Source organism: Chiloscyllium punctatum, chromosome 14, assembly GCF_047496795.1.
Source record: "Chiloscyllium punctatum isolate Juve2018m chromosome 14, sChiPun1.3, whole genome shotgun sequence".
NCBI lineage: Eukaryota > Metazoa > Chordata > Chondrichthyes > Orectolobiformes > Hemiscylliidae > Chiloscyllium > Chiloscyllium punctatum.
This window is the reverse complement of record NC_092752.1, coordinates 32,254,238-32,280,785: the sequence shown is the minus strand read 5'-3', so window position 1 is coordinate 32,280,785 and position 26,548 is coordinate 32,254,238. Positions and strand designations below refer to the sequence as shown.

Below are 26,548 nucleotides of genomic sequence, written 5' to 3'. Positions count from 1 at the left end.
TCTGAGAGGAAGAGGAGTTGCAATAAGGTGAAAAATCATCCATGTCTTAACAATGAAGTCAAAGATAACATTAAGGCAAAAACTCAGGCATATCATACTGCAAAAGTTAGTGGCTCTCTAGAGGACTGGGAGAACTTTAAACATCAGCCAAGGATTACTAAAAACAAGATCAAAAGTGCTAAGATGTACTATGAAAAGAACCTAGCAGAAAATATAAGTATTAGTGCTAAAAGCTCCAAAATGTATATAATAAGGAAGAGGGTGGTGAAAGTATACGTTGGCTCTTCAGAGGGAGAAAAAGGTGAGGTAATGGGAAACTCAAATGGCAGAGACACTAAACCAGTACTTTGTCAGTTTTCATAGTGGAAGTTAATTTCTTCCCAAAAACTCAGTTACTACAGAGGAACTTGTGAAATGATTATAACTAAGGCAACCATATTCAGTAAACTGATAATATTGATTGCAGATCCGTGAAGTACTGTAGGTCATCAGTTGCAGTCAAACTGTACTCCAATGCAATCTACAACTTCATGCCTGAGCTTATCCCTCACTCCACCATTACAATCAAGCCAAGGGAGCAGCCTTGGTTCAATGAAGTATACAGGAGGGATTGCTAAGAGCAGCACAAGGCATGCCTAAAATTGAGGTATTAACTTGGTGAAATGACAAAACAGGACGATTTATGTACCAAACAGCATAAACAGCAAATGGTAGAGCACAATAATTCTGCAGTCATGCCTGAACTACTCATGAATGGTGGTGGTAATTAAATAACTCCTTAGAGGAGGTCGCTGCACAAATATTCCTATATTGATAATGAAGGAGCCTAACACATCAGTCAGAAATGATGAATGTATGACCTGTCTCTGCCTCCTAGTCTTCAGCCAATTCAACTCCACATGACATCAAGAAATGGATGGAAGTACTGGTTACTTAAAGGCTGTGGGCCCTGACAACATTCCAGCAATAGTACTGAGGACTTGTGCTCCAGAACATGCCATGCTTCTAGACAAGTTGATCTAGTACAGCCTCTGCACAGGCATATATCCGATGATATGGAAAATTGCCCGTGCATGTCCTATATACAAGAAACAGGACAAACCTTACCTGACTGATTACCAATCCATCAGTTTGCTTTTGATGATCAGTCAAATGTTGGAGGGTATAATCAACAATGCTACTAAGCACTATGTACTTAACATGACCTTTTCACTGACTCTCAGTTTGGGTTCCTGCAGGGTATCTTAGCATTTGACCTCATTACAGTCTCAGTTGAAACATGGCAAAAGAGTTGAATTCCAAAGGTGAGAGTAATTGTCCCTGACTTCAAGGCCGCATTTAATCAAATGCGGCATCAAGGAATACTTGCAAAACTGGAATCACTGGGAATTAGGAGGGGTGTTTCTCCGCATGTTGGAGTCATACCTGCCACAAACCAAGCTGATTGTGATTGTTAGAGGTCAATCACCTCCACTTTTTAGGACATCTCTAACAAGAAATCCTTCAGTAGAAATATCTTCAACTGCTTCATCAATGACCTTCCTTCCTTCATGAGGTCAGAGGTGGCAAACTGCACACGTTGTTTGCTAATGTCCACCATCATTTGCAACTCCCCAGATACTGAAGTAGTCCATGCCTCAATGCAGCAAAATCTGGACAAGTTTGGGTTGGCAAGTAGCAAGTCACATTTGCACCACACAAGTGTCAGGCAATGATCATCTTCATCAAGAGTGTCCTGCATGCGAATCAGGGTGTGTTATTTTATAGAACATAGAACAGTACAGCATAGGAAAAGGCCCTTTGGCCTACGATGATTCCATTCTAAACTAATCCCATCAGTATGCACATAGTCCCTATCCTTCTATTCCCTGCCCTGTTCATTTATCTGTCCAAATGCTTCTTTAAAAGTCGTTTTATATCTGTTTTTTACCAGCTCCATAATTTATGTGAAATAGAGACTTACCAAGATGGTATTAGGGATGAACAATTGTATGTACAAGGAGAGATGAGAGATGCAGAAACTATTTTTACTGAGCAATGAAGTCGAAGAATTACAGAAGCTTTTTAAAATTGTGAAGGGATTCAATAGAATTGATGAGGATGTATTTTCTTTAGTTGGAGTCAATGACTTGACATCAATTAAAATGGGCTGAACGGTGGCACAGTGGTTAGCACTGCTGCCTCACAGCACTAGAGACCCGGGTTCAATTCCCGTCTCAGGCAACTGTCTGTGTGGAGTTTGCACATTCTCCCAGTATCTGCATGGGCATGGGTTTCCTCCGGGTGCTCTGGTTTCCTCCCACAGTCCAAAAATGTGCAGATTAGGTGAATTGGCCATTCTAAATTGCCCCTAGTGTTAGGTGAAGAGGTAAATATAGGGGAATGGGTCTGGGTGGGTTGCTCTTCGGAGGGTCGGTGTGGACTTGTTGGGCCGAAGGGCCTGTTTCCACACTGTAAGTAATCTAATCTAATCTAATTTTAAAAAGTAGTTTATAGTAGGAAGGTCAGAAAAGAATAGTGTGTAGTTTTTGAGCATGGAAGGCTTCATCACAGCGATTGATTCAGGCAGAGATCTTTTAATCTTTGTGGAGAAACTTGGATAAACATTTGAAGCAATGAACGAGAAGGCTGTTAGCACAGAGCAAGTCAGTGAGATTATAAAATGATTATTCCAGTTAAAGCTGACAAGGATATGACTGGTGGAATGGCTTCTATGGTTTTAATGCCTTCAACTCATCCAAAGATGGGAATGTGCATAAAAGGCAAATTGGCAATGTCATCACCTTGCCATTTAAGTTAATGACCTCTTCAAACATAAGTTAAAAATCAGACAACACCAGGTTCTAGTCCAACAGGTTAATTTGGAAGCACTAACTTTCAGAGCACTGCTCTTTCATCAGGTGATTGTGGAGAATAAGATTGAAAAACACCTCTGTGCCTTATAATCTTATTCTACAGCCACCTAATGAAGGAGCAACGATCTGAAAGTTAGTGCTTCCAAGTAAACCTGTTGGACTATAACCTGGTGTTGTGTGATTTTTAACTTTGTACACCCCAGTCCAACACCAGCATCTCCAAAGTATCTTCAAACATCACTTTGTAAATTTAATATATTTGAATATTGTTGATGAGAGACATATAGACAAAGCTTTTCATTTTGCACTAATCAGAACAAGTGGAAGAATGCTGAATTTCAAATAACCTCAACAGGTTATGCTACAGTAAATCTTCACTTAAAGATGTGGTCATGATCTTGAAAATCACAACTCTAAATGAAATGAAATGGAATATTGATTTCTAGAAGATTTAAGTTTAACACTGGAGTTAGGTTCTATGGGACCTTCCTTATCAGAAAAAGTGTATATATACCCCGTCAATTGAGATATATTACACTACTAAAATCCAACATTGGTAAATTAAATAAATCTTAAAATATGAAAGGGTAAATCTTTCTTTCAATACTGTACCTCCTGCTTGCTGCCATTCCTGCTACCCAAATGTCCTGCTTCCTGCTGCTGCAGATCCATGCCTTCTGACTATCCTCTTCACAGTCAGATATGGAGAGCAGGTACCAAGCAAAATCATGACTGATGCCTGCCTGCTAGATGGAGAGGAGGAAGGCCAAGGTCCCATTACTGTCCAAGAGGAGCAGCTTCACCACGTTTGAGTGCATCCTGGATACTGGTAGCAGCAAAGAGGAGTGCAGTCTCTTGCTGAAAGCTGCAGCAGTTATGACATAGCTGAGACATTTGACAGCTCAAGTGAGTGTTCTGGAGCCTGGTGAGTAAAAGCTTCCACGTGCAGACCTCTGGCAGCAATACCTCCTGCCTCATAGGAGAGGCTGAAAATTAAGGGTTAGGGTCAGGCACAGAGGAAGGCTGCACATTGGAAGGTGGAGCACGGGGAGCAGTCTCGAGTTAGAGAGCAGGAGAGACAGCATCAAAATGGCACCCATCATAAGGGAAGCAACATTAAAATGAAAACTACAACACTCAATGAGACCGAAAGCTCCATTAGTTTACCCACATTAAAGCAAAGCATTATTATATGTGCCAGGGTTATTGTGCAGGATTACTTTTAGTATTCAAATCTGTACTACCAAGCAGCTGTTTATTATGTATGTGTTGTAAACTAATTATTTTTCAATGCGAAAGTGTGTGATGTTTAATGATATTTTACACATCATGCAGATAGTGTTGGTTTCTCTCTGGTCTGAGAATAATAGGAAATTAATTTATTCTGTTGAAATAGAAAGTGTAGCTGCAGTCCTTTAAAGAATTTAGTATAGGTCCATGAAATGTTGTTTATTTTAATATTATTACAATTCACAGGGTGTTTTAAGTAAAGCTGTGAACTGGAGAGAGCTGGAAAAGCAGTATGCCACTGAAACTGTTTATGAAGAAGAAATTATCAGACTGCTGGAGTACTGTGGAGTAAGTTTTAGTTTTTAATGTGCTATATATTACTGTGCTGAATATGTTTATTGCCTTTGTACCATGGTGTTTTTTCAAATTATACTAAAATTATATTTAAAGATTTTCCATGGGTGGTCATTTGATGATTAAAATCCTTCTATAATACTGCCCCTGTGAAATCTGAAACTGAATATCTATTAATCCGAGGCCTCTAGTTTCAACTGTCTCTCATTAATATAATTGTTTAGTCGTTTCGTGAGCAGTATATTTTGATATAATCAAACCAACGTAGCTAATCGGTATTACCTCAGAAGTAAGTACTTATTGTCAGGACACCAACTTATTCTTTCCTTTCCTATCATGAACTGTCATTTTAACATCTCAAAATAAGTGAAGCAATTAATGGCTTTTGGTACTGAAAAGAAATGGGTTGATGAATTATTAGTGATTTCTACCACTCATCACTCATAGAAACCCGGATGTACAGCATTTTTTTAGGCACGTGATATGTTGGCCAGCTGTGCATGTATTGATGTAGCTGCCAGCATACATTCAATATATCAGTCAGACTTGTTTTATGCTTTCATAATGGATGCTTTTATTCAGCCATTGGGGCAAATTAATTTATGCCAATATTCTGTATATATTGTCTTTTGCTAATATGTTCATAGCTAATACATAGTCAAAACTACTGAAGTTGTGATTTAAGGGAAGCCCATCAAGCTAATTGTTATGCTGTACCTGGTGCTAAATAGCAATGGGTCAAAAGGTCTGTGCTCTTATCACAGTGTGCTTTTAGTGGTTATGCTGCCTTAGAGCGTGTCAGGTGCCACTTGCTAGTGAAGCAGGAGCCTCATGACAGTTGTAATGATTTTGGAACCTTGTAAAATCACTTGGGAGCAAAGGCAATGTTTTGTTTTAATGGTTGTTGTGAAAAAAAATGTAAAGCAAGAGTTCAAAATCCTAAGGGGTGTTAATAAACTAGATAATGATAAACTGTTTCAAGTGGCAGAAGAGTCAGTAAAAAGAGAAAACAAGTTCAAGGTAATTTGGAGCAGAATCTTTGGCAAGATGAGAAAGTTCCTTCTGTATTCCAAAGGTGTGCAGGTTAGGTGGATTGGACATAGGAAATGCATGGTTACAGAGATAGGGTAGAGGGGGTTGAGTCTGGGTTGGATGCTGTTCAGAGGGTTGGTAGATGAAATGGCCTGCATCCACACTGTTGGGATTTTATGATTGAATATGAAATATGATACCTGGAAAGTATTTATAATTTTTGTTTACTATTGTTAGTTAGGCCAACGTATTTTAAAGTTGAGTGTGTGTTGCTGGAAAAGCACAGGAGGTCAGGCAACATCAAAGGAGCAGGAAAATCGACGTTTTGTGCAGGAGCCCTTCATCAGGACTGAGGCTGGAAGCCTTGGGGGGTGGAGAGATAAATGGGAGGGGGTGGGGCTGGGGAGAAGGTAGCTGAGAGTACAATAGGTGGATGAAGGTGGGGGTAAAGGTGATAGGTTGGAGAGAAGGGTGGAGCAGATAAGTGGTAAGGAAGACTTATAGGTGGGACAGGTCATGAGGGCAGTGCTGAGCTGGAAGGTTGGAACTGGGGTAAGGTGGGGGGAGGGGAAATGAGGAAACTGGTGAAGTCCACATTGGTGCCCTGGGGTTGAAGGATCGCGAGGCAGAAGATAAGGCGTTCTTCCTCCTGGCGTTGGTTGGTCAGGGAGTGGCGATGGAGGTGGCCCAGGACCTGCATGTCCTTGGCAGAGTGGGAGGAGGAGTTGAAACTTTCGGCCACGGGGTGGTGGGGTTGATAGGTGCAGGTGTCTGGGAGATGTTTTCTAAAGCGCTGTGCAAGAAAGCATCCAGTCTCCCCAATGTAGAGGAGATTGCATCGGGAGCAACGGATGCAATAAGTGACATGTGGAAGTGCAGGTGAAACTTTGATGGATGTGGAAGGCTCCTTTGGGGCCTTGGACAGAGGTAAGGGAGGAGATGTGGGCTCAGGTTTTGAAATTCTTGCGGTGGCAGGGGAACGTGCCAGGAGGGGAGGGTGACTTGTTGGGAGCATGGACCTGATGAGGTAGTCGCGGAGGGAATGGTCTTTGCAGAAAGCAGATAGGGGTGGGGAGGGAAATATATCCCTGAGGTGGGGTCCATTTGTAGGTGGCAGAAATGTCGGCGGATGATGCGATTTATGCGGAGGTTGGTGCTGCCTGACCTGCTGTGCTTTTCCACCAACACCTTCTCAACTCTGATCTCCAGCATCTGCAGACCTTACTGTCTCCCAGTGTATTTTAAAGTCTTGCCTTGGAGCCTGAGGGCAAGAAATAAATAGCTTATGGAGAATTGCCACTAACTTTGAAGAGCACTGAGCTGTGATTCAAAGATTGATGCAACTCACATGTTATTTTTCATGAAGTCAGATTTTCTTAGCTAGAATCTTCAGTCTGAAGTGACAATATGACCAAGTTTGGTTCCAAGGTAAAATACCGCATGATGTATGAATTATTTTAATCATTAAGGGACAATTATGCCAGACAGATAGTCCAAAATAGATTTTTTTTCTGTTTGATCCAGAACACATTATTCAAGAGAGCAAAGACCTTTATTCAGCTCAACCCACTTAAATGATTAAAATATTGGTGCAGCTTTTCTGGTGGCTCGTTAGTCAGGACCTGACACCCTTATCCCTGATGTGGAGGTGCCAGTGTTAGACTGGGGTGGACAAAGTTAAAAATCTCACAACACCAGGTTATAGTCCAACAGGTTTATTTGGGAGTACTCGCTTTCAGAGCACTCTGAAGCTAGTATTTCAAAATAAACCTTTTGGCCTATAACTTGGTGTTGTGTGATTTTTTTAACTTTGTCCACCCTTATCCCCACTCACCCGCAACACTGGGTGACACCCCACTCTTGCACCCCAGAACTCAACAATTCCTGCAACCAGACCCAAAATCCTGCCCTCCCTGGGATGAGACCCCACCCTCAACTCCAATATCAACACCCTACCCATTTCTTCACATGACACAACACCCTAGGTCCCTTTCTGCCTGCACACGTTCCATGACCTACCTAGTCAACCCTGCTTGCACTGAACCTTGCACTTATCATATCCTTTTGCGGGAGCTGTCAAAGTGGTCATCTGTGATGCTGAGCATTTAAAATCACAGAATATAGCAGCTAATGGCTGTGAAAAGGGTGGCGTAATTTGCCTTCCATCGACTGTTCTGTACTATGACAGACCAGTCAGATTTAAAGTACAGTTCATATTTCTGAAGGAGCCTAGATTGGAATCTCCTGTCATAGACTGGAGTGTTAGTCTGTGTGTGTTTGCCACCCCTCGGAACGGTGACTCTTGATGTCATTGAAAGAACTATCTTCTGCTTCAAATATAGTGAGAGGATTATTGTATGACTAAAGGCAAAGTACTGCAGATGCTAGAAATCTGAAATAAAAACAAATTGTTGGAGAAAGTCAGTTCTGACAGCACTTGTGGAGAGAGAAATAGAGTTAACTTTAGAATCCGTCATTTCTCAACTTCCTTCAGTTCTGAAGAAGTCATATCGGACTCAAAACATCTTAATGCTGTTTCTTTCTTCACAGATGCTGCCAGACTTGCTGAGTTTCTTCTGCATTTTCTGAGTTTATCTAATGAGATTTGTGTAATGTTTTTTGAATGCTGATTTTACAAAATATAGAGGACCCTCAATTATCCAAAGGACACGGGCAGGGAGTGTTTCATTTGATTAATCTAATTCCGGATAATCGAATGCTGGACAACATAGTTTAGCCAAGTATCAGGACCTTGCAGTCTTGCCGGATAATCCAAAATTCGGATAATTGAATGCCGGATAATCAATGTTCCTCTGTATAACTACTTAGCTTCAATGTTACGGTGGTTAGAAAGAGTTGTGTAGGTGTAGAGATGTTTCAAGCACACATTTGATTTACAAATTCAAACAAATTATTTTGGTAATGGAGATTCTGACCTCTGGGTCAGAAGGTCAAAGATTCAACTTCATTCTTAAACTGAAGACATGATCTAAGTTGTCACATTAGAGTAGTACAAAGTGCGTGAGACTAATTTGAGGCCTTTTCTGCTCACTCAGGCTATTGTAAAAAATCCCATGTCACTATTTTCAGAGTAGAAAGGAAGTTTTCCGGGCAGTTCTCTCCAATGTTTGTCTCTCAACAACTTCATAAAGCAACACATCATAGTTTCAGTAATTTCATTACTGTTCATCAGACATTACAAGTTGAAGCATTTCTGCTAATCACAGCAGTGATCATACTTCCAGTACATTAGTTTGGCTTCTGTTTGTAGCTTTAGCTTGAATTACTTGGCCAGGCTGTGCTGTCTTCCTACTTACTAAAGATTAGGAATGTACAGTGAACATTTTGTGTGACTTAATTTGCATAGCTTGGTGGTACAAGGCTGTGTGGTTAATTCTGCAATATATTGCTCCTGCTTTCCTTGTGAAAAATGCAGTCTGCAGTCAAAGCAAAAGTGGCAAGAATTGTCCTGAATTATAATTGAGTTCATTGTAGGATTTGACTGCTTAACTTTGTACATAGAGGAGAAAGTGAGGACTGCAGATGCTGGAGATCAGAACTGAAAATGTGTTGCTGGAAAAGCTCAGCAGGTCAGGCAGCATCCAAGGAACAGGAGAATCAACGTTTCTGGTATGAGCCCTTGGATTGTTTTAAGCTGTCTTGTCATTTTTTGCGATTTAATGTTACAAGTAACATGCTGTGCACCAATTTGTGTTTAGTATATCTCAGTTATCATTGAACAAAAAATGAACCATGCATTGCCTTATTAAAATTATCATTTTTAGTCATGATATTAGAAAGGCAGACTTTTGTTTTGAATTGTACGCCTTGCTTCAAATCTGTAATTATGTTATCCAATATAACAAGCCTTTTTAACTTGTTTTTGACACCTGTGATTTCCCCTAGATATGTACAAAGTGATTTTATAGTTTATCTTTTCACGTCAGGAATTCCATTACATCCTTTATACCTGTCCAAATTATCTCAAAGTCTGTCAAGTTGATCTTATTACCTCAAAGTGTACACAACTTATAACACTGTTAATGTCATAAAACATCCAGGATGTTGGAGGATAATTATAAAGCAAAGTGTGACATCAAGCCAATATATTTGGTGAGATGATCAATAGTTTGGTAAAAGGTGTAGTAGACTTTAAGAATTGTCTTCAGGGAGAAAAACAAGATGGTGAGGTAATCCTGCAGCCTAGGCAACTGAAGGCACAGCCAGTAATGATGGAGCAATTAAAATTAGGCCAGAATTAGAGGAGTGCAGATATGGGGCTAGAGGAGATTTATAGAGATGGAGTGGGATGAGGCCATTGAGTCATTTGAAAATCAGGATGTAAGTTTCAAAATCAATATTGTCTTGCAAGCAAACAAATGGCTGATAGGAGAGCAAAGTTTGGTGAGAGTCATTCATAGGCAGCAAAATTGTGCGCAACCTCAAATTTAAAGGAGGCACAATGTGAGAGATCAGCCAGGAGGAATAATCCTGTAATTGCTTTGTTACATCTATCCTTTCTTACAAGTGTTCAACCAGTTCCAATATCTTAATTTCCCAATTAATTTGCTGATTTACATAGGTCTTAGATATTGTAATTTCACACAAAACACTTTTCCAGCATTAATAGAAAAACAGTTTGTCTACCTGATTCTGATATATATATATATATATCCTATTTGCTGTCCCTTTCTGGTGTTACTCTTAAAGCAAAACGTATCGTCTGCAAGTCCCTTCCTCTTAAAACGACAGCATCTTGATGGTCAAAAATCAGCTGCTAGTAAGTGAGAGATGTAACTTGCTGTGTTTATTTGTTCCTAGGGGGAAGTAAGTGACATCTATTTTTAAAACATTCATCCACGTAGAACAAAAGACATGATCACAAATTATTTGAATGACATCATGGCCCTGTGTCATGCTGAGTTCATTCATCCTTCTGTTGAATGAATTTGAATTTCTAGTTTTAATATCAAGGAATAGTTATTTACTTAACTTCAGCCTTGGACACAGTGGGTAGCTTGCTGACTTTGTCGGCTTTCAGATGAAGTAATGGGCACTACTAGGCATTCCTGTTTAAGGAAAGTTGAACTTAGAGACTGGTCTTGTCCTGCTAAATTACACCTTTTGTCAGCTGACCATGAAGTTGGTTTTGTGTGAGCTGTTGACAAGCTTTACAGCAGACTAAGTTCGCATTAACTCCTATTACAGCTGTAAAATGATGATTAAGGAACTGGGAGGTGAAATGGGACTTCTAAAGTGAGGAGAAAGAGCTCTAATTGTGCAACAATTTGAATCACAGACTGACTTCCAGATTTGCCTAACCTCTTCAAATCATGTTCACTGAACTGTGACTGAGTTGTTGCAGATGTTGGCTGATCTTGATTTTTTATTGTAAGACCAATAACCATATACAGGATAGTTCATTACAGTATTTACACTCAAAGTCTTTCAGAAAAGTATCCTTTGTAGGGATAATATAAAAAGGGTAATGATTGGGAGGAAAGTTATTCTACTTTCCAGGTTGTGCATAGGTACTCTGTGGTACATAAATAAACCACGTAGAACTGAATGTTCCCAGACATCATAGTCACAGTTGGTAAATGACAAGTAAATGCTCACCTGGTCGGCAAGATTTTTAAAGTGTTAGAATTGACCTCTGCATTCCTAGTTTGGAAAAAAATTTGGTTGGGATTATTCTAATGATCATGGTATAAGATTCAGATTCTTAACTACCTGTTTTGGAGATTGGGGAGAGAAAGGAGTATATCAGAATGCTTTTTAAATTATTTCTAAATTTTAAGTATCTTATATTTAGGCAGATTCCTTTAAAATGGGCCAGGATTTTGTGAAGAACTCCTCATCAACCTTTGAAAACTTGGATCATCGTGATCTTGCCACAGGCATGTTAGATTTAAATGTCAAGAGAGAAATGATGAGGACTGCCACAGTTACTCGGTTCAGTACAGACACTGCTGCCTTAAATGCCTCGACACAAGGAATTCTACTTGAAGGTACTTCACACACTGGTTGCCTAAATCACCAAATGTCATCAACAAATATTAGCAAGTATTCATCCAGTGTAAAGCATGAACTGTTAAAGATGGACAAAAGGAAGGCCTCCCTAGCACGAGAATCTATACTCTTCATGAAAGGAGTTATGGATGAATGTACACACATTGGAAATTTCTCAGGTAATTTAAACTTTTCAATGAAATTCAAAATATGTACAAAGTGGTGTAATCTACCTAATTATGGCATTGTGTCTCATTGTTTAGGAACCATTTGAATCTCTTCTGATAGTTCATTGGGTAGTTTTGCCATGTGTTTAGCTTATTTTAGTAAGGGTAATGGTTAAGGTTTTATAGGTGGTCTTTATATCAGAAAGGAAATGTTTCTCATGCAGCTTCAAATGCTGATCCCATCATTGCTGGAAGTGTAGCTTTGAATGACTCTTTGGCCATAGTACGATTGACTCAACAGTAATAGAGTTTTATTTTATTCTATTCTATTTTGGAATAGTCTGTTAAAATCATTGTCCAAATTGACATGTGGAAAATGACAACTTTGGCCGAGGTAATTGGAAGGGTGACTGTACACATGGAAATTTGCATCAGTCACTTCTCCAAAGAATATTGGATAGAATTGAAAAAAAGAACTTAAATGAAGCTTTCAAAGATTTGGAGTATCTTTCTTTTTGGGCTCTGTAATAGCTAATGCATACCTGTTTTTTAGAACTCTATGCATGAACATGATTCACATCTTTGTGACCAATGTCAGAAGGTTGATATCAGAGTAATTTGCTGTTTTAGAGGCAGAATTTATTTCCCCTGGGAAAGTAGCAGAGGATACTGGACAAGAAATGAATTAAATGGTGGATTTGTCCCCATCTGTATTTACATATTGCTCAACTTGAGATTGCGTTGACAAAGGTCTGAACTTGTATGTACTCTCTAGCATGGAACTAACCTCTACAGGGAAGGGCAAACACAAAAGAACTGCATTTCTAGGAAATAATTACAATCCTTATTCTTGCTAATCAGCTGGTTTTTATTATTGCTTTGTAAACTCTGTTTAACTGTTACAGTGGGTAATCCTTTATCATCAATTTTAACATCAGTCAAGCGCACTCGTGTCCACCATTGTAGATTTAATAAAAGGCATCATTTGAGCATATTTTATTTATTCCAATGTATGCATTTATATTTTTCATTTCAGCACTTACCTAGTATATTTTTAATTTAGTAATCTATTTTAATTATCATTCATGGTATAACATCCCACAGTCCAATAACAAGAAAATTTTCTTGTGATATCTATCTTTTGTACTTACAATGATAGCAGAGTCTATAGTCCCATTAATGATTTGCTGACAAATTCTGATTTTGACTTCAAGCCTCCTGAATACTTCCATAAATTTGGCATCTTCTATTTGCCCCTTCCTCCATCTTCCTTACAGAGAAATACCTCTCAATTTTCAATCATTTATTTATCAAAAAATATAATCTCTTATTCTTAGGGTAATTATGGTTAATTATTGTTGTACCCTGTAATGCAGAGCTTTTAAGAGAATGTCAAGATTCCAAGGGCAGTCACAAGCACAAGTTTTGCAGTTGAATTCTGAGGCAGTAAAGACTGGTGGACTACCACTCTAGCTACAGCAGCCATCCTCCTCCTCTGAGGAGCTCCCACACTTTCAACCTCCCTCTGAGCCCTGCCCCTGTTCACTATTAGGTCCCTGCTCTCACTTACATGATTCTTGTTGAAGGGTCATGATGATTTCAAACCTTGCAATGGAGTCGCAGTGAGAAAACAATTGCAGAGCACCACTATCATGAAATACTACAACAGCTTGCAATACAAATCGTTTTGCTATAGTGCACGTTTCATTAACACAAATTCGCTATGACTGACGAATATGGGACACTTTCTAAAGCACGAACTTTTAAAACGTGTGTTAGCTGTAATGTGATTACATTGCCAACATTTTAAGCAAGTTTCTAAAGTGCAAATTTTCTATAATGCAGGGTTGCAAAGACCATGCTGTACATCTCTATGACTCTATAACATGACTATCGCGTTGAGGATGAACTACGTGTACTGAAATCTGTTCTTAATGTCTTTTAAAAATTCAAATGAATTACTTTGTTTTGATAATCAGTGCTGTACCCTTGTTTAATAATCAACCCATTGCTTTTTATGAGTTTTCTATTACATTCCTCTTTGAAGATCCATGTGTCTACACCACCTCCTAGATCTTTGTCCTTTGTATTCTGAATTGTTTTACCACTTTGCATTAACTTTATCATTATGACACATGTGCATTTGTAAATTTCTTAAATGGAAAACAAAAGATGTTTCACTAGCATTTCGTAGCATTTCACAAACCGTAATCTAGTATCTAAAATATAAATTTACACGTACTCTTTATTTTCTATCCCTCACCTAAAGCTGTTGTAGTAATGTTACTGGACCAGTAATCCAGATATCTGGGATAATGTTCTGAAGATATGGGTTCATATCCCAATGTGGCAGATAGTGGATTAACATTTCATAATAAATTCAATTAATATATCTGGAATTGAAAGAAATTGAAACTGCTGAATCCCTAAAATTGTTCATAAATCTGTTGTCTGTACCTAGTCTGGCCTGAATTGCAGACTCTCAGCATTGTAATTGATCCTTAACAGTCTGATTAAATAGCCAATTAAATCACTTAGTTACAGCAAATTAGGGATGGGCAACAACTGGTATTGTAAATGACAGCCATTATAGAATAAAGCAGACACTTTTGCTCTCATAACATCTCTTGTGTGACACTTAAGCAGACACCCTGTGAAAAGTTACTGCATTCTCTTTATCAGCATATTGTGATTTCTTCAAAATTTCAATTAGTCAAGCCTAACCCAACCTTTAAAAGTCAAAGTGGATGATTCCCCATTCGCTGATGCTTCTTGATTGTTCACTCATTTGACTTCAGTGATTCCACTGCTAATGAACTCTTGTTGCAGAGTGGTTGCCTTTCTTCTACTTTGCCTCTGGGCCAGAAGGCCTTGGCCCAAGTCTCACCTGCTGCAAAAGCGTATTGTAACATGCCTGAACACGTTAATTAAAATAACTACTGTAGGCAAAGTATAAGTAACAGGCTGATCAACTGTTTTCAGGCTTATCTTAAACAATCTTCTCTGTTCTGTAGATTTTTTTGGGCCCATTTCCTGTTTGCAAAGCTGTTTGAAACATTGCACTCAAGCCTCTTACCATGTATTTGCCAACTTCCTGAAGTGTTGAGATGCATGGGCATTGAGCTGGTGATTTTTGTATTTTTAATGCTGAACTTTGTTATTAGTTTGATTTAGATTTTTATCACTGTATTGTTCTACCACATTCATTTTGAGTCCTACAGTTTCACTTTCATATTCCTCGGAAAATGTATTTGTGAGAATTACGGCCATTCCCTTACTCTCAAATGGCTCCTTTCATCATAAGTCTTTGTATGTCTTATTTGACTATCTTTTTAATTACGTGTTTGTGTTGATGATGACTCTTGTTATTTCCCTTCGTTTAATAAGGTTTCTTACTTAATTTCACCTATTGCTTGCCTTCTATAATTAAGTTCCTTAGTTTTCCAGTTCCATAATTCCTCTACCAAAGTTTAAACCACTATTTTGTTGTGATCACTATCCATTGAGCCCCATGCTTTTGAACCAACCCATTTGCACCTAGTTGAACTGTTACTTTTGTTCTTTAATCTGTAATTTTTCCAACCAACTATTCTTAACTATGTTCTACATCATAACAATGAAAAAAACTGTTCAATTCCTTTATCTTGATAACTTTAAGATCAGGACTACCTTCAATCCTGTTTGGTTACTTATAAGCAAATTTAATTCTCTGTTCTTTCAGCATTCTTGCACATTAATCACTGAAAATGTCCTAATTGCAATCTCAGAACATCACCTAATTTCATCAGAAGCAGATTATCTACCCTAAGGTTTTTGTTTGAGAATGTTGGTGGGTTTGTGTGCTACTAGGATTCCGAGGGGTCTCAATAGTCTGGCTGTCATTTCTGAAACTTCTTTGATATATGGTAAGGTGGTTAGGGTTTCTGGCTGTGTTTGGTCTGCTTGTCGTGGTTTGTTCTTGAGGAATCTGCGCACTGTGTTTTTTGAGTATCTGTTCTTCTTGAATACGTCATATAGATGGTTCTCCTCTGTTTTTCAAAGTTCGTCTGTGCTGCAGTGTGTGGTGGCTCGTTAGAGTAGTTTTCTGATACAGCTTCGTTTGTGTGTGTTGGCAAGGTTGCTGGTGTAGTTAAGTACTTGGTCAGTGTTTGTCGGTTTTCTGTATACGCAGGTTTGTAATTCTCCCTTGTCCTTTCTTTCTACTGTGACGTCCAGATATGCGAGTTTGTTGTTCAGAAATGACAGCCAGACTACTGAGACCCCTCGGAATCCTAGTAGCACACAAACCCACCAACACTCTCAAGCAAAAACTAACAAACTTAAATGACCCAGTACAACCCATGGACAAAATCAATGTCATCTTTTAAATTCCATGCAAGGACTGCCACAAACACTATGTAGGACAAACAGGAAGAAAGCTAGCCACCAGGATACACAAACACCAGTTAGCCACAAAAAGACACGATCCCTTCTCCCTCATAGCCCATACACACGGATGAAAAAAACCACCATTTCGACTGGGACAACACATCTATCCTGGGACAGGCTAAGCAAAGAAACGCCAGAGAATTCCTAGAGGCCTGGCACTCCAACCACAACGCCATAAACAAGCACATAGATCTAGATGCCATCTATCAACCCCTCAGAAAACAAACAGGAAATGACATCACCACAAACCCCAGGAACCCCATCCAGGAGAAAGATATAAATAGAAAGCAGGAGACAACAGCTTAGCTTCACTTGGAGGTCGCCTAATGAAACGTCTGGATATCAAACCTACAGCTCAGCGAGCAAACCTACATCCTAAACCTCAACCTGAGCTGCAAACCTTCACAAACCTTGCGTTATTACAGTTGTTAGTGTAAAGCTCTAAATTAGTGTTTAGTTCCTGCTGTTACATTTTCTGCAATGTATTCCCAGTTTTGGAATATGTTACTTATTTCTTAAGTCTCTTGAGATATGATGAATCAATGAGGGGTTACTTTTCTAATGTTGTTAGTCCTTCATAAATAAAGTCACCCACATTCAGTTTTTAAATGTCTATTTCTCTTGTCAACCTTAGCATCAGGAATATTTTTAGTTCCTAATTTTCCCTAACTGAAACAAAAGTATTATTAAGGCTACAAAATTCTTTCCATAAATGGTAAATATTGATTTTAGTTTAGCACCTTTATTTCTAACACTTTGTACGTTAACTGCAACCATGATCTATTCACGCTCATCACATTTCACATTTCTTTTTCCTTCATTAACTTTCTCAAAATGGCTGAAAATAATGCCTCCATTTCTGACATCATGTTTTAGTACCAAGGTCTCAAAGTACATAATTTTTCCAGTTTAACACTGAAGTAGCTTTCTCGTTGAGTGTAACAGTAATGATAGTTCTGAAGTTGAAAGGACTTTGTGCCAAACATGGAATATCTCCTATTTAACATTGGCATAAAAAAATTCCCCAGGACAGCCCACAGCCTACCCAGAAAAAAAAGCTTTCTATGTTGGTTGTTTGGCAACTTTTAAACTTGCCATATGTCACTATGTTCATGTGAAAACTGTGGGTAAAATGTTAGCAAGGGTAAGTGTTTTTGTACAAACTTTTATCTGTTTCTCTTATAAATTAAATTGTGTTTTATTTAAATTTTTAGCCGAGAGAATTTATAAATAAGTCTCTCTTTGAAGACATACAAAAGTCAGGTATTAAACAACAATTTATATCTTAGTTAATTGTCAATTCAGGTTAAAATTTCAGTGAATTGGGAAGAAATTGAATAACTTGTTTTATTCCGTGAGTAGCCTACAAGTCTGCATGGTGCTATTGAAAATCAGAAATAAAACATTCATTACTTAATTATAAATAATACTTTATATTCAGGTGAATTAGAACAAAGACAAGAAAAATCACATTTATTTATTGTGCTTTATACTTTTTCTACGGTTTCCTGACGTGCTTCCTGTGGAAAAATTACGTTTTGAAATAGCCATTTTCTGGATTTGTGCCTGACCCATGTCAAAGTTCTATAAGCTGCAAAGAAACAAATAACTAGTTAATCTATTTTTAGTGTCTAAAGGGCTTGCACTTTATTGAAGTAAGGAGTCTGAACCAAAATGGCTCTGGCAAGTTCTGATCGCCACATTCCCAAAAGGATGTGGATACTTTGGAGAGGGTGCAGAGGAGGTTCACCGGGATGTTGCCTGGCATGGTGGGTGCTAGCAATGAAGAAAAGTTGAGTAGATTAGGATTAATTTCATTAGAAAGATGGAGGTTGAGGGGGACCCTGATTGAGGTCCACAAAATCATGAGAAGTATAGAGAGGGTGGATATCAAGAAGCTTTTTCCCAAAGTGGGGGACTCAATTATTAGGGGTCGTGAGTTCAAGGTTAGAGGGGAAGAGTTCAAGACATATATGTGTCGAATGTGCTTTATGCAGAGGGTGGTGGGTATCTGGAACGCGTTGTGAGCAGAGTTGGTAGGAGCAGGCACAATAGCGTCATTCAAGATGTATCTAGACAGATACATGAATGGGAAGGGAGCAGAGGGATACGGATCCTTACAAAATAGGCAACAGGTTTAGGTAGAGGATCTGGATCGGCGCAGGCTCGGAGGGCTGAAGGGCCTGTTCTGGTGCTGTACTTTTCTTTGTTCTTGTTCACAATTTTCCAATCTTAAAGAATGCAAATTGCACGGGATTGACAAACAAGTAGTGTCATGCTCTTATTTGAGAAAAATAAGCTGAGTAATTATAGACCAATTAGTCTAATAGTAATTATAGCTATAGCACTTAGAATAATAACAATTGTTATCGTTGCAGACTCTTAGAATCCATAATTTGAAATAAAATAACAAGCATTTAGCAATAGATGTTTTAATTGAAGGCAAGCAGTAAGAATTTATTACGGGCAAGTCACTTGACAAATCTGAGTTTATTTTTAACAAATTACTGAATAAAGAAATATAGTGAATGTAGTTTAAAAGATTTCCACAAGTTATTCAGCAAAGTGCATTAGATTAGTTTAGATTCCCTACAGTATTGTTAGAACTCTTCTTCATTATTTTAATTTTATTATTTTATGAATTTTAGTTTAGAGTTGTGAATGGGGAACTGTGAACTGAACATGACTTTTAGACTGTAGCTAACAGCTTGTGTTTAAAAGCACCCTAGATCAAATGAGCTTTTGCTTATTTATGAGGCCAACCTTGGAAGTTAATTGCAGGTTAGTTCCTGACCAAAATGTTCGACCTCCGTTTCATCATAGGGAAAGAGTGTTATATTTAAACAAATAAGTGATGTTGGCTATTAATGAGATCAGTACCTGGAATTGGTTCCAGCAAGTCTGGAAAGGATCTTCTCCTTTAAAAGCAGATGTATGGTAACTAAGACCTCATGGAGGAGACGATCAGTCTGTCAGAAAAGGAGTCAGAGAATGTTGTGGCTTTTGGACTGTTTTCTGTGAAAGTTATGTGGCTGTTGAAGCTACAGCATGAATATTTGAAAGCTCCTTGCATAACCTTCTTTGCCAGCTCTTGGAAGTTCAGACAATAAGAAACTAAATTATAAGCATTACTGCCTATATCTGAGTAAGCTGTAAGTGTGACCCTGAACGACATCTTCAGAAAATTGACTAACAAACTGCCTCTTTATCTGTGAAACAATGCATCATGAAGACCACTTAATTAATCTAGCCAGTTTTATTATTATTTAAACCTTAACTGTGTTTATCTGTTTTCTTGAAAGTTCTAAATATCTTTTGTGTGATTTAATTTGCAGTGCCAGTAGACCCTAGTCTGATCATAGTGGTCCAAGCAAAGGAAGATGCCTACATTCCTCGAGCTGGAGTACGTAGTCTTAATGAAATCTGGCCAGGGTGTGAAATCAGATACTTGGAAGGTGGTCACATCAGTGCTTACCTTTTCAAACAAGGCCTGTTCAGGTAAAAGCAATGAAGAGTTACCAAACTGGCATTTATCTGTTGCCTTGAAGAGAAATGTTGTTGAGTATAAAGGTACAAGCAGAAACACTTTTCATAGGTAATTGATTGCATTTTTCTTCTACATTAAGCATTATACACAGCTGAGGGGGCAAATAAGTATCTAGCCAACTATTTTGTGAACTGCGGAGATGAGTTATCAAATAGGCAGCTTCACAGCACTTTGCTGGTTTTGGGACATTGGAATGTCAGCAATTACATGTCGTCCCTTAAAGGAATAGCAAGACCCCCCCCAATGGGGGCATGCTCAAGCTGGCAGTATTCCCTGAACTCCAGAGGAGCACTCTGCACAAACTTAGAGATATTTTCTTCAACTAATCTGTCACATCTAAATTGGAAAGATGTTGTGAAACTTGAAAGGGTTCAGAAAAGATTTATAAGGATGTTGCCAGGATTGGAGGATTTGAGCTATAGGGAGAGGCTGAACAAGCTGGGGCTGTTTTCTGTGGAGCGTCGGAGGCTGAGGGGTGACCTTATAGAGGTTTACAAAATTATGAGGGGCGTGGATAGGATAAAAAGGCAAAGTCTTTTCCCTGGGGTTGGGGAGTCCAGAATTAGAGAGCATAGATTTAGGGTGAGAGGAGAAAGATACAAAAGACACCTAAGGGGCAATTTTTTCACGCAGAGAGTGGTACATGTATGGAATGAGCTGCCAGAGAAATTGGTGCAGGCTGGTACAATTGCAATATTGAAGAGGCATTTGGATGGGTATAAGAATAGAAGGGGTTTGGAGGGATATGGGCCAGTTGCTGGCAGGTGGGACTAGATTGGGTTGGGATACTGGTCGGCATGCTGTACATCTCCACGACTCTATGGTATATTATGCGTATGTGTCCTCCCTCAGTGAGAACCAGTTCCATCTGCTGAGGGTAATATTTCATTTAATTAAAATGTCAAAACATTTAACCTAATTATCTTGATTCAACCAGAATTCAGTACCATTTGCAGGTTATTGTCAGATATGTATTCCAATACAGAAATGAATCAAGAGAGATTGTAGACTATGATAATTGCTTAATCTCAAATTTCAGATGGGAAAATATTTTTAAAACTGAATGGAACTTTGTGCTGTTTTCAAACAAAGTCAATCTTCTTGCTACTTCCATCTCAAAACAAATAGTCTGACTGCAAGGATACAAATTTTTAAATCTCGGTGTTGTGTAGCCTAGTGTAATTCAGCGAGCACAATGGTAAGTGCTGAATCAGAGTATGAGTAAAAATGTGAAACGTAAAATTTTGGATAACCTAAACCTTGGAGAGAATAGAATGTAGGCGGCCATCACTAGTGGTTTGGATAGTCAAGTCTCAAAGTAATAAGGTTTATTTGGAAGCACTAGCTTTCGGAGCGCCTCTCCTTCATCAGGTGGTGATGAAGGAGCAGCTGTCTGAAAGCTAGTGCTTCCAATTAAACCTGTTGGACTATAACCTGGTGTTGTGTGATTTTTAACTTTGTACACCCCAGACCAACACCAGCATCGGGATTAGCTTGCCAGTTACTGGGAAAGGGTTGGGCATGTGTCCTTCCCAGCAGTTAACAGGGCGGCACTGTGGCACAGTGGTTAGCACTGCTGCCTCACAGCACCAGAGACCCAGGTTCAATTCCTGCCTCAGGCGACTGACTATGTGGAGTTTGCACATTCTCCTGTGTCTGCGTGGGTTTTCACCCGCAGTCCAAAAAAAAATGTGCAGGTTAGGTGAATTGGCCATGCTAAATTGGCTGTAGTGTTAGGGGCAGGGGTAAATGTAGGGAAATTAGTCTAGGTAGGTTGCGCTTCGGCGGATCGGTGTGGACTTGTTTATGAAGGGCCTGTTTCCATACTGTAAGTAATATAATCTAAAGTAAGTAATCTAATCTCCAAATCAAAGTAATAAAGGCATGGGTGAGGGTTTAAGCAGCAGATATGCTGAGGCAATCACTAAATCAGTGATGTTGTGAAGGTGGAAATGAGTCAGCCTTGGTAATGATTACATGGCTATATGGACAGAAGCTCAACTTGAGGTCAAATATAAATAGTCTGTTTTAGCCTCAAATAATTACCAGGCATTAAGCCAGTAACTTGGAATTCAAGACAGTAGTTTACATCTTCCCATTACTGAATTGAAGGAAATCTCTTCAAATATCTCCAAATTTGCAGATAGCTCAGAGGTGGGTAGGAGAATGAGCTGTGAAGAGGATGTAGAGATGCTTCAGTGTGACTTGGATAAGCTGAATGATTGGACAAATGCATGGCAGATGAAATATGCAGTGGATAATCTACTTTGTGAGCAAAAGCAGGACAGTGGATTATTATCTGACTAAAAACTCACAGGGGAATGTGCAACAAAGCTTGTGTGCGCTAATACACCAGTTACTCAAGGAAAGCATGCAGGTGCAGTAGGCAGTCAAGAAGAGGTGGAAGATCAGCCATGATCTTGTTGAATGATGAAACAGACTCAAACAGTCAAATTGGAGAAAGTGAGAACTGCAGATGCTGCCTGACCTGCTGTGCTTTTCCAGCACCACTCTGATAGACTATTCTTTCTGTGACTACCTGGTCAGGTCCACGCCCCGTAACAACTCACCCTCCCCTCCCAGCGCCTTCCCCTGACACCCAGTTACTGGGAAAGGGTTGGGCATGTGTCCTTCCCAGCAGTTAACAGGGCGGCACAGTGGTTAGCACTGCTGCCTCACAGCGCCAGAGACCCGGGTTCAATTCCCGCCTCAGGAGACTGACTGTGTGGAGTTTGCACATTCTCCTGTGTCTGCGTGGGTTTTCACCCGCAGTCCAAAAAGAAATGTGCAAGTTAGGTGAATTGGCCATGCTAATTGTCTGTAGTGTTGCAAAACCTGTGCCCTCACCTCCGCCACCTCTGTACAAGGCCTTATAGAAGCCTTCCACATCTATCAAAGTTTCACCTGCACTTCCACATGTCATTTATTGTATCCATTGCTCCCAATGCGATCTCCTCTACTTTGGGCAGACTGGACACCTTTTCGCCGAGCGCTTCAGAGAACATCTCTGGGACACCCACACCAATCAACCCCACTGCCCCATGCCCGAACATTTCAACTCTCCCCTCCCACTCTGCCGAGGACATGCAGGTCCTGGGCCGCCTCCACCGCCACTCCCTCACACCCGATGCCTAGAGGAAGATTGCCTCATCTTCTGCATCGGACCCTTCAACCCCAGGACATAAATGTGGACTTCACCTGTTTCCTCATTTCCACCTTACCCCCAGTTCCAACCTTCCAGCTCAGCACCATTCTCTTGACCTGTCCCACCTGTCAATCTTCCTTCCCAACTATCCGCTCCACCCTCTTCTCCGACCTATCACCTTTAGCTCCACCTCCATCCACTATTGCACTCTCAGCTACCCCAGCCCCACCCCCCTCCTATTTATCTCTCCACCACCAAAGCTCCCAGCCTCATTCCTGATGAAGGGCTTTTGCCTGAAATGTTGATTTTCCTACTCCTCAGATGCTGTCTGATCTGCTGTGCTTCTCTAATCTTGACTCAAACAGTCAAATTGCATACTCCAGCTCTTATTTTTATGAAATCACCAAGGATGAAACGTTGTCTAGGGCAGAGGCTGAAGAGAAAAAACACGTTGGAGATATCTTGATCAAAGGATTTTAATGGTTATTAGTTGGGTAATGGAGAACAAGGATTTTAAATAAGAGCTGAAGGGGATAGAAAACAATATGAGATGTTCAGTGAAGTAGTGGGTTAATCCTCAGCTAAGAGCCACACAACTGCCATGGCAGTCTTTGCATGGCAAATTGTGGAGGATATCACCAGGTAGGAGAAAATATCATTAACCCTCAGCCATATTTCATTCAAGGTTTTGATATAAGCATCCAAATAGGAACCTTATTCATAGTGTCGAGTGCTTTAATGGCCCCGTCAGAGGATACCAGGAGAGAAGTAATGAAGTTGTAGACTGACTTGTCAGGTCTGGAACAGTAGCAGGAGTGCAGGGAAATTGAGGAATACTGGGGAGTTGGAGTAGGATCTTGGGTGGGCAGAATATCTAAAATGAGACATGAAAGGAAGCAAGGAAGTGAAAGTGAGAGGAATGGAGAGAACTTTTCTTTAAAATGGAGGAAGAACTAGAAATAAAAGTTAAGAATTTGACAGTCAAACTGCACATGCAGAGGAACAGACAGAAATCTCAAGCTATGCGTATCTAGCTACATAACAATTATGAGGATACATAACAATCTAAATGAAGTGGATGGGAAATGAAAGGAGAGTGGTCTTAGTCCATGTCAGGCACCCAATGTTCCTATAATTAGGGTGAGTCAGTACCGAGCTCTGACAACTAGCCGTCCAAGTTTAAAGTATTATACCAGAACTTTGAGGATATACTTTCAGGAAAAACTGAATGGATTTGGGCTTTTCTTTAGTAAAGAGAAGGATTGTGTAAGAGATCATTAAAATAATGAAAGGATTTTATCAGGTACAGAACATGTTTCCACTTGTGCTGGTGATCAGATCTAGGTGTCCTAATTAGTCGAGCATAATTCCATTAGAAAATTTAGAATAAATTTCTACTTGAACGAGTGATAAAATTCTGAAACCTGTCACCACTTGGGAGTTGAAGCAAATGGCTTCGATGCATTTTAAGAAGAAAATAGATTATGATTAAAATTTTAGGTGAAGAGAGATTATGGAGTATAAATACCACCTTAGATTAATTTGATGAATTGACCTGGACGCTTTCCTGTAAAAGTAGGCGATAGAGCTTTCTTTACTGTTTCATCAGCTAAATGGGTTGACCAGTTATGGCTACCAGTCTCACCTTGCTTTGAAAATGTGGTTTGCAGTCTTGATGTGAAAGGTAATGGTTGTAATGATGGAGGTTGAAAAGTTTATAGGTGGTTGGGAACCACTTTGTAACTTCTGCATGTGAGTATTCAGACTTGTTTGCTAGAATTTAGGATAAATTTAGAACTCTAATCAAAGGTCTCTGTCTTTGTTCTTCTTTGTTCCCACTGGTTTACAGGATAATGTATAATTGAGACAAACTGATATGACTGAAAATGCTAAATAATCATATTTCATCTCTTTCATCTTTCTTCACAATTCAACAATTCTTTTGTTTACAGACAAGCCATTTATGATGCATTTGACCGTTTTCTTCAGAAGTACTCCGTCTAGAATTGAACATTGGATCCCAGGCTAATTGTACTCCTCTGTACTACTAATGTGGTTGCCATTTATATCTAAGAGCACTACACTGTCCAAATTATTGTTGTAAGCAAAAGAACTGTGAAAGCAACTATGTACTGAAGAATGAATGGAAACTTAATTGTTCCTTACAGGTTGAAAGCTACTCAGTACTAACAAACCTGTACTGCTACACTGTACAAATTATTATTGGCCTGACATTTCAGAATTTATTGAAACTGATTAGCACTATTAATATAATAGTCATAAATGGTACAACCAAGGTGCTCCTTGTAACACCAATAGTCAACTTGATTGAATCGTTCTTTACATTTTCACTTAACTGTTGGATATGTTGGAGCATCCTTAATTCAATTTCATGACTCAAGTATGAACTGCAGGGGAAATGATGCAAATTTCGTTTTTATAAGACTAATTATAAAGTATTAAGAAAACTAAACTTCGTGTGCTAGAAATTAGAACTGACTTGAAAAAATGTAATGGATATCAGCACAAGAACATACTAAAGAGAGAAATCTGGTGCTACGTTGTGCTAAATAGTGCCTACTGAATTTAAAAACCATGATCTTGATGTAACAAGATGACAGTTTTATTTAATGAATAAAAGTTGCAGATATTGTCTGTCCAAAATACCATTGACATTTTAATTCTGATTAACTAATTCTGGTTTGATGAATCTGCAATGGATTTGAAATGACTCTGTAATCTTTTAATCTTAATCTCTTTGATACTGGTTGCCTGTGTGAAAGCCATGATTTCTGGTTTCAATTTAGCACAGTTTGCATGCAAAACATCACAAAAAACTGATTATGTAGTTTAATGTCATGTGAATTTTATAATTAAATTTAAATATTTACAATTTTTATTAAAACTCAAAACAGGACTGCTTCTTTTGTGTAAAGGACGGATGTTGTATTTAGGAGTGAGGAGTGTTATAATTTGTTGTCTATGATGCTAACAACCCCACCACCACCAATATGTATCTTCATGTACCTTTCGATTGGTGTAACTCCAGGAAATTCTGTACCGACTCAGTGTCTCTTTGAGACTTGTGCACAGTGCAGCAGAACACCAATATCACACACCCCACCCAAGCAAAAGTGATGGTACTGGTGGCATTGAAATTTTAGAATTGGTATTAATGTCATGTCAATTTTTGACATAGAAATAGACCTTGAAAAGCTTCAAGAACTGTTTCTCTATTGTTTTACAATTGGTTGTTTCTTCCCAGGACATATCTTTGAATCATCTTCAGAGCTGAATATTCACAATAAAAGCTTGTTTATATCTCTTATCTTTAATCATCCTCCATTAGATTCAATTATTGCCTAAAGCGGAGATATAATCAGAAATTGTTCTTGATCCTAAATGTCGTCTTAAGAAACATTTGCATGTGCTTTTATAATTGCCATTTCAAAGTTTGATATGTTTCATGTTTCAACACTGCTGGTTATAAGCAGACTGGCACCAGACATTCTACAAAGCACTCCTGACATGAGGACATTTAGTTCTATTAAAAGTACATTACTGGGGTCACTGAGTTACGGGTATTGCATTGCTACAGTAATGGTAATTAAAACGCATCAGTGTTTTTGACTTTAAGTTCATTGGCAGGAAATGGGCATTGGTGACTGGGTCAACATTTATTGCCCATACCTAATTATTCTCAAAGGTGGTGGTGAGCTGCGTTTTTAAAAAGCTAAAGACCATGAGGTCTAGGTACATTTCGCAGTACAGTTAAGGA

General features: G+C 39.1%; 1 protein-coding gene across 8 annotated transcripts in view; it reads left to right on the top strand.

The window, feature by feature from the left end:
- Positions 1 to 26,053, top strand: part of abhd18 (abhydrolase domain containing 18) — an 89,285-nt gene extending 63,232 nt beyond the window's left edge. For all 8 annotated transcript variants that reach the window (XM_072584161.1, XM_072584162.1, XM_072584160.1 and 5 more), the window contains 4 exons: positions 4,332 to 4,433; positions 11,287 to 11,662; positions 19,414 to 19,576; positions 24,723 to 26,053. In XM_072584161.1, the coding sequence (XP_072440262.1) occupies positions 4,332 to 4,433; positions 11,287 to 11,662; positions 19,414 to 19,576; positions 24,723 to 24,774 (693 nt within the window). In that variant the 3' untranslated portion in view covers positions 24,775 to 26,053. The remainder of the gene's footprint in view (positions 1 to 4,331; positions 4,434 to 11,286; positions 11,663 to 19,413; positions 19,577 to 24,722) is intronic.
- Positions 26,054 to 26,548: the final 495 nt, after the last annotated feature.